Source organism: Pristis pectinata, chromosome 7 (genome assembly GCF_009764475.1).
Source record: "Pristis pectinata isolate sPriPec2 chromosome 7, sPriPec2.1.pri, whole genome shotgun sequence".
Taxonomy (NCBI): domain Eukaryota; kingdom Metazoa; phylum Chordata; class Chondrichthyes; order Rhinopristiformes; family Pristidae; genus Pristis; species Pristis pectinata.
Window position 1 is genome coordinate 3,764,014 of NC_067411.1, and position 8,442 is coordinate 3,772,455.

Consider the following 8,442-nt stretch of genomic DNA (forward strand, 5'->3'; position numbering starts at 1 on the left):
AAAAAAATCATTTAAAAGACACTTGGATAACTATATTGACAGGAAAGGTTTAGAGGGGTATGAGCCAAACATGAGCAAATGGGCAAGGTTGGCAACTTGGTCGGCATGGACAAGTTGGGCCAAAGGGCCTGTTTCTGTGCTGTATTACTCTATGGCTCTAACATAACATGACTCTCACTCTAACATGAGCTAGAATGTAATGTGGGGAGTTGTGAGATCACCCACTTTGGTGCACCAAGTATTGGCCTAAAGAAATTAAAAATCTGCAGAACAGCGAGCTGGAACAAGACAAGGACAGTGGACAAGTCGACAAAATAAATGTCTTAGTTCTCGCCAGGTGGGGGAAGAAGTGGAGGATGTTGTTTTCTGAATTAACTCTTGCTGGATTGAAATAATCGAAAGTGGATATAACCCAGGCCCTACCGATAACCTGCTGATCAGAGGTCATTCCCAACCAAGAAGTTATTTGTGAGATGCTCGTTGATAAGGCAGGAGAATCAACACGGCTTAAACGAGGAGTGGTCTGCGTCCGTGAACTGGAGTTGCTGAGCCCAGTGCCTGACTTGAAGTGGCTGTAATTAGTGTGAAGTGGCCTGATTCAGCAAAAAGGCAGAGGTCAGAGGCACGTCCTTGTCTGAGAGAAGAGCAGTGAGGGGGTGCCACCTGTAGCCTTGGGCCAGAGGCAGTGAGGGGTGGACACAGGATGTCCCGAAGCATCAGAGCCAACAGAATCGAAGTATAACAGTGCAGAACTGATAAGGGGGAAGAATAACAATGAAGGTTTTCGGAGGTAGAGCAACGAGAACTCAGGAGAACTTCGGGAAGACCAACCATCGCAAGGAAGACCTCCATGCTGGGATCAGGGAGAAGAAGGATCAATTGTTTGACCAATGGGAGAGCCCCTATTTCAGTGTAAGTGAGAAATGGGTGAGTACTGGTACAAAAAGAACAATAGAATTCGGGAATTGTTGACCTGGGGTCAACATAACCAAGGTGGATATTTGCATTTGATATAATAAAGTTGATACAGTAAAGTTGCTAGTTGGAATTAATTAGGATTTGTGCAGTCATTTAGAACACAGAACATAGAACATTACAGCACAGTACAGGCCCTTCAGTCCACAATGTTGTGCTGACATTTTATCCTGCTCTAAGATCTATCTAAGAGCAGGATCAAATGTTGGCACAACATTGTTTAACCTAACATTTATCTAACCTAAGGTAGTTGACCAAGGTAAGGGTCAACAAAAGCTAGAAATGCAGAGTATTTTTTGAAATGTTGCAGATTGTGTGCTTGTACACAAGTGAATGAGAGCCAATAAGCAGTTGCAACAAGGTTGCAAGCAAGTGGTCTGCCTTCATGATGGGACGATATCATTGCAGGAGTCAGACTGTCCGAGGCCTTGGTGAGACTGCACCTGGTGTACAGTTCTGGTCTCCTTGCCGAAGAAATGATCTCCTTACCAGAGAGAGAGCGCAGTGAAGATTCACCAGCCAGTAGGTCTGGTCACCGGGCAGTAGGTTTGCCATGTGAGGAGAGATTGGGTAGACTTGGCTGATACATTCTAGAGTGTAGAAGAACGAAAGGAGATCTCAGTATAGAGTGTAGAACAGTACAGCACAGGAACAGGCCCTTCAGCCCACCATGTCTGTGCCGACCATGATGGCAATCTAAACCAATCCCATCAGCAGTTCATGTGTCTGTCTAAAGGCCTCTTAAACATTGTTATTGTATCTGCCCCCACCACCACTACTGGCAGCCTGTTCCAGGCAGCTACCACTTCCTGTGTGTAAAAAATTGTGTTTTTCTTGTGAATGCTGCTTATCTGATGCTGTGTGCCTGTGATGCTGCTGCAGGTAAGTTTTTCATTGCACCTGTGCACACATGGACTTGTGCAGATGACAAAAAACTCGACTTTGACTTCGACTTTGTCCTCTAGCGTCTGACATTTCCACCCTGGGGAAAAGATTCTGACTGTCTACCCTATCTGTGCCTTATATAAACTCCTATCAGGTCTCCCCTCAGCCTCTGATGCTCCAGAGAAAACAACCCACATTTTCCAACTTCTCCTTACAGCGAATACTCTCTTCTGCACCCTCTCCACAGTCTCCACGTCCTTCCTGTAATGGGGCGACCAGAAATGTACACAATACTCTAAGTGCGGTCTAACCAAAGCTTTATACAGCAAGACCAGGTTAGGACAGCAGATTTCCGTTGTGAGTAACCTGAAAAAGTGTGTTAATCCAGAAACCAGAGTTTAAATCCTACCAAGACAGCTGTGAAAGTTAGCATCAGTTAATAGTCTGGAATATCATAGAAAAGAAACTGACTGTCTCAGCAATGGAGATCACAAAATGACTGACTGTTGTAATAACTTTCTGGTTCACTGATGTCTTCCACAAGAGAAAATCTGCTCCAAGATGCTCTAATGGTCTAAGAGGCATTATAGCACTGCCCCAAGAAGGCAACATCCATCATCAAAGATCCCCACCATCCGGGCTGTGCCATCTTCTCGCAGCTCCTATCGGGCAGGAGGTACAGAAGCCTGAAGTCCCACCACCACCAGTTCAGGAACAGCTACTTCCCTTCAACCATTCTGTTCTTGAACCAACCGGCACAACCCGAATCACTACCTCAGGAAAGCAACACCATAACCACTTTGCTCTACAATGGACTTGGTCATTTTTTTTGTTCTAATTGATGTCCTTTCTTAAAAGAAGTTGTGTATAATTTATGTTTAATTTATCTTTTTTCTTGTGAATGCTGCTTATCTGATGCTGTGTGCCTGCGATGATGCTGCAGGTAAGTTTTACATTGCACCTGTGCACACATGGACTTGTGCGTGTGACAATAAACTTGACTTTGACTTTGATATGTGACTCCAGACCCACCAGTGTGGTTGGCTGTTAAACGTCCTGAGTAATGGGTAATAAGGGATAGCCAATAAATACTGGCCTTGCCAGAGGTATGCAGATCCCAAAATATGAATGAATAAAGGACACAGGTTTAAGGTGCTGGTGAGTAGGTATAGGGGAGATGTCAGGGGCAAGTTTTTTACTCAGAGAGTGGTGAGTGTGTGGAATGGGCTGCCAGCAACGGTGGTGGAGGCTGATACGATAGGGTCTTTTGAGAGACTTTTGGACAGGTACACGGAGCTTAGAAAAATAGAGGGCTATGGGTAAGCCTAGTAATTTCTAAGGTAGGGACATGTTCGGCACAGCTTTGTGACACAGCCCGAAGGTCCTGAATTGTGCTGTAGCTTTTCTGTGTTCTATGTTCTAAAGAAAAACCCAATGAGAAGAGTGGGGGACGCCATAAGGGTTATCAGTCTATGGAGGCTGAATGTCCTGTTCCCTGTTCGTGGTCAGAGGGCAGAGAGGAAGACGGCAGCGGGGTTGGAGATAAGGAATGAGATCTCACTCACCAGCTCCTCAGGTGAGGAGAAATAAAGGCTCAGAGACAACAGACGTATTTTAACGGAAGTTTATTATTATAAAACGGTCCATATTCAGAGTTTAAAAAAAATTAAAACAAAAATATACAAGAGCTTGATATAAAACGCAGACGAAGAAACTGTCTGACTGACCAGCTTATCATGGTCCACTGGGACAAAATCGTTAGAAACAAGGCATTATAAAAACTGAAAACAGCCCTAAAGGGCCTGCAGAGAAAGTGAGAGAACAGGCCCATAACCAACAGAACTCCCCCGCTTGAGGGGGAAGGGGGAAACATTTCACCAGGTGCACAGTTCCTGGGGCAGCTGCTGTAAGATAAAGCAGTGACTGGCTGCTCCAGGAGGTATCCTTGTGTCATCTGCTTCCCCCACCAAGTAGCACCAGTCGGTGTCTCCGTCACAGCGTTTAAAGGAACATTCACCAATCGGTATTCACATTTTCCCAGGAACAAACACTCCGTCTCTCTCAAATCATCACATTTTGGAGACAGGAGCCAGAATGCAGTGATCCAAGAAGGGGACAGGTTTCACATTTCATCAGGACCATCACCCTGTCCCACAGTTGGTGGGTCCAAGTCTGGGACCCTTTCCGGAGGGGTTGAGGGTGGCAGGGGAGGAGGAGGGGTTAGCCTCCACTGGTCCCTGTCACTGACCACAGGTACCCGCAGTGTAAAGTCAAGTGGCAATTAGTAAACTGTGAAGGATGGGAGATACTACAAGGACAGTCCGGGTTAGGTAGAGCAAAGCTCCCTCCGCACTATCCCTTCACATTCTGTCAGGGAAGGCACAGCATGGGTTAGGGTGAAGCTCCCTCTACACCATTCCATCACACTCTCCCAGGGTCAGACACAGAGTGAAGCTCCCTCTACACTGTCCCATCACACACTCCCAGGGTCAGACACAGAGTGAAGCTCCCTCTACACTGGTGACACTTGGCTGTGTACCTACCACGTCAGTGTGGTGTTCTATCCCATTTCCCATCCTAAACATCTGTTGGACCCACTGGTACGGTTTCTAATTCTGTGCCAGTTGAGAGCGGGGTGAGCGTTGGGTGTGTGTGCTCTGGACCAACCTCACAGGGACCCCGGGTGACTTTCTGTCCCAGGTCAGGCCAGAGGGAGGGAGGGTTCTTTGAGAGTTGGGGGATATCGGAGAGGAGGTCACATTTGCATTCTCAATTACATTGGCAACTTTGGTAGAAGCATGGGTTAACGGAAGGAAGGATCCGGAAGGTTCCTTGGCCGTGGTCTATCCTCAGTTCTTCTGGTTCCTGCAGGCGGAAAAGGTGGAATCTGTCAATGGAGTTGTTGAGCTCTCTCCACGCTAAAAGGGGCTGAGAGACGGAGACCACCACCAACCTGATCACATCACCGGCAACCGCAAGGAGCGGGGTGGTGGGCGAAGGAGGTGAGGGGAGGGTGAGTTAGGGGTTAGATGGAGGCGATGAGGGCAACACAGGTTGGGGGTGTGGTGGAGGGGTTGGCGTCTTGAGATGAGGGGGAGTAGGGGAGCAGGGCGGGTCTGTTGCAGTGGAGGTGAGCGGGGAGGGGTAAACAGTCCAAGGGGTTGGAAGAAGAGGAGGAGGAGGTTTGGGGGTGTGGGGACGGAGAGAGGAGAGGAGAGAGGGGAACAAGCTGTAGGGGTTGGAGAGGAGGGAGGGGCTGAAGGGAGTGGTGAGGGGAATGTTGGGAGGGAGGAGAGTGTGAAGGGGGTGAGAGAGGGGGTGTAAGAGAGGGTGGGGAGTAAGAGGTTGCAGGTTTAAGGTGAGAGGAAGGTTTTATAGGGGATCTGAGGGGTAAGATTTTTACACAGAGAGCAATTGATAATGAGGGATGAGCTGCCAGAAGAGGTAGTGGAATCAAGTACAATTTTAGAGTCATTTAGATAGACACTTAAATAGAGAAGACGTGGAAGGATGTGGTCCTAATGCAGGTGAATGGGATTAGTATAGATGGGCAAAGGGTCGGTATGGATATGATGGGCTGAAGGGCTCTGTGACTGAGGTGTAGATGTGGAGGATTGGGAGAGGTGAGGGGAGTGGGTAGGGGGGGAGGGCTAGGAACAGGGAGGGAGAGGGTGGCGGGAGAGGGTCACAGGTTGGAGGGAGCAGACTGGGGAAAGGATGGAGGGGAGGGAGGGGGTGGGGAGGGTGAGGACAGGCGAGAGGATGTGGAGGCGAGAGGGGAGAGGGGGCGATGGAGCTGAGCAGCCGGCCATCCGCTGAAGGTGAATGCAGACTTACTTGCGCTTTGGTTTCCTCGTACCCTTTCTCTTGTTTTTCTTGTTGATTGCCTTCCTCAGTTTAATCACCCACATTTCCTCGGGAGGGGCACAGAGGACTCTCTTCCCCTTGGTCAGGAACCTGTGGCAAAGGTGATGGGTCAAAGGTTGGTCACTTGTTCCAAGGTCCGGGTTAAGACATTGCAAGCAACCTTCCCGGAGGTCCCAACTGATTTCCTCACCCGTCCCCTTCCCTGCCCATTGCCCAAGTCTCGGGCAAGCCCTCTCAACCCTGACTTCCCGCCCCCTTCCCTCCTTTGGGAGACATGGTGCAGGTGTGATGGGAAACAAGGAGTCAGTACTCACAGGACAGCAGGGATGTTGCACCCTTTCCCGGGTTCCTGCACCTTGTAGGACTTCACAATGCGCATTGGAATTTCCTTTGGGCTTGTCTCAAGGCAACAGTCCATCAAGCTCTTGCCATCATCACCAGCTGGAAGAGGAATAAACTCTGAGTTAGTGATCATAGAGTAATAGACTCTTAAAGTCATACAGCACGGAAACAGGCCCTTCGGCCCATCTGGTCCATGCCGACCAAGATGTCCATCTAAGTTAGTCTGCATTTGACCTATATCCCTCTAAAACTTTCCTATCCATGTACCTGTCCAAATATCTCTAAATGTTGTTAATGCACCACTTCCTCTGGCAGCTCGTTCTATTTACAGACCACCCCCTGCGTGAAGGAACTGCTCCTTGAGTCGCTATCCCCACTACAATCTCTGGAGCCTCCAGCTTAATCCCAGCACAGTGCCAAACCCATCCTAGCCCTGTCTACGCTGAGGGGTTGCTGCAGATGGCAGAATTGCAGATTAATGGTGTTTAGAGATTGAAATCCCTGCAGCCCCCAGGCTGAGAAACTGGAAGAGTTTAATCGGTTATCAGAGAAAGCCAGGAAACAGAAAGTGCTGGAAACACTCAGTAGGTCAGACACCTGCAGAGAGAGAAAAGCAGTTCGCCTTTCAGAGAACTGATCCACTCCAAAACACAAGAGAGCATCAGACAAGGGTAAGATCAATCTCTAAGGAGAGAGTGCAGAACACTCCAACTCAGAGGTGGCTGTTAGAGGAGGTTGAGTGTGCTTGTTCTTTGAAAGCTTCTCTAACCCGTCGCACTCTCCAAACCTCCCTGCTCATCCCTCCCCTTCAGGTACTTGTTAAACTCCCTGCTACCCCTGCTCTTTCAGGCAGCACCATAACCACCTGCTACTTGAACGGACCTCTTGTACATTATAGACCACCAAATCTACCTCGTCGTGGCCCTTGCACCTTATTGTCTGCCTGCACTGCACTCTCTCTGTAACCTTGACACTGCATTCTGCCATTGCTTTTCCCTTGTACTACCTCAAAGTACTTATGTTTTGAAATGTTCTGTATGGATGTCCTGCAAAACAAAGTTCTTCACTGTACCTCAGTACATGTGACAATAATAAACCAATTCCAATTCCAGTTCCAAAGCAACAAACCATCTGCTGGAAGAACTCAGCAGGCTGAGCAGCATTTGTGTGTGGGGAAAGCAACTGTTGACATTCTGGGTCGCCAACAATTCCTTTCCCCCCACAGATGCTGCTCGACCCGCTGAGCTCCTCCAGCAGACGGTTTGTTGCTCCAGATTCCAGCATCTGCAGTCTCTGGTTTCTCCGGTTCCAAAGTAACCTCCCCATCTTCCTTGCTAGTCTCAGATAAATTCCACCTTCCTGGCCATTAGATACACCCTGACGGGCATCAGAGAGGGCAACTGACCTTGAGAAACGCTCCACAGAGCAGCAGCGATGGCAAAGAGAAGTAGGATGGCAGTAGGAACTGTGTTCATGGTGGGATGTAGATGGGAGTTCACAGGCACACTTGGATCCACGTCTCTCTCTCTCTCGCTCTCTCTCTTGCTCTTGCTCTCTGAGCAGAGACCTCTTCTGCTCTGTGCTGGTTCCCTGTCAGCCTCCTGTATTTATACGGTTCCATCTGCGTTTAATCACTTTTTTTTACATAAACTCTCAAATTACTTGCCAACTTCTGATTATTTATCTTGGCATTAGTTCAAAGGGAACAAGCAGCTTTTCTGTAGTTAGTTTGCAGGACTCTTGTTCCAACACCATTCCCCTCCCCCTACATTCCCAAAGCACTTTTAACACGGGTTTGTTTGTTCCGTACTTTGGAATTATTTGATTGGGAAAGATATCTTTTGGCTCAGGAGTAGTGAGAGAAGGGTTTTATTAAATGGAACTGCTCCAACTAACAAGTCACTGGAGAAGGTACAGAGAAGATTCACCAGGATGTTGCCTGGGATGGAGCATCTCAGAATCAGAATCAGGTCTATTATCACTGACATATGTCGTGAAATTTGTTGTTTTGCAGCAGCAGTACAGTGCAAGACATAAAAATTACTATAAGTTACAAAAATAAATAAATAGTGCAAAAGAGGTATAATGAGGTGGTGTTCATGGGTTCATGGACCGTTCAGAAATCTGATGGCGGAGGGGAATAAGCTGTTCCTGAATCATTGAGTGTGGGTCTTCAGGCTCCTGTACCTCCTCCCTGATGGTAGTAACGAGAAGAGGGCATGTCCCAGGTGGTGAGGGTCCTCAGTGATGGATGTCGCCTCTTGAGGCACCGGCTCTTGAAGATGTACTCAATGGTGGGGAGGGTTGTGCCCGTGATGGAGCTGGCTGAGTCTACAACCTTCTGCAGCCTCTTGTGATCCTGTGCATTGGAGC

The 8,442-nt window shown here is 48.3% G+C and overlaps 1 protein-coding gene across 1 annotated transcript; it reads right to left on the reverse strand.

The window, feature by feature from the left end:
• Positions 1 to 3,470: 3,470 nt before the first annotated feature.
• LOC127572600 (C-C motif chemokine 21-like) lies at positions 3,471 to 7,644 on the reverse strand. Its single transcript, XM_052020036.1, has 4 exons — positions 7,475 to 7,644; positions 6,042 to 6,168; positions 5,698 to 5,817; positions 3,471 to 4,725 (listed from the first exon to the last, which is right to left on the reverse strand). Exons 1-4 carry the CDS (start codon positions 7,542 to 7,544, stop codon positions 4,710 to 4,712), a joined length of 333 nt encoding a protein of 110 aa, XP_051875996.1. The 5' UTR covers positions 7,545 to 7,644; the 3' UTR covers positions 3,471 to 4,709.
• Positions 7,645 to 8,442: the final 798 nt, after the last annotated feature.

Bases quoted from the DNA above. Each gene is read 5' to 3' on its own strand.
- LOC127572600 (XM_052020036.1), bottom strand. From the start codon at position 7,544: ATGAACACAGTTCCTACTGCCATCCTACTTCTCTTTGCCATCGCTGCT. The intron at 6,169-7,474 runs GTCAGTTGCCCT...TTCCTCTTCCAG, and splicing joins TCTGTGGAGCGTTTCTCAAG to CTGGTGATGATGGCAAGAGC. The intron at 5,818-6,041 runs GTGAGTACTGAC...CCTTTGCCACAG, and splicing joins TGCAACATCCCTGCTGTCCT to GTTCCTGACCAAGGGGAAGA.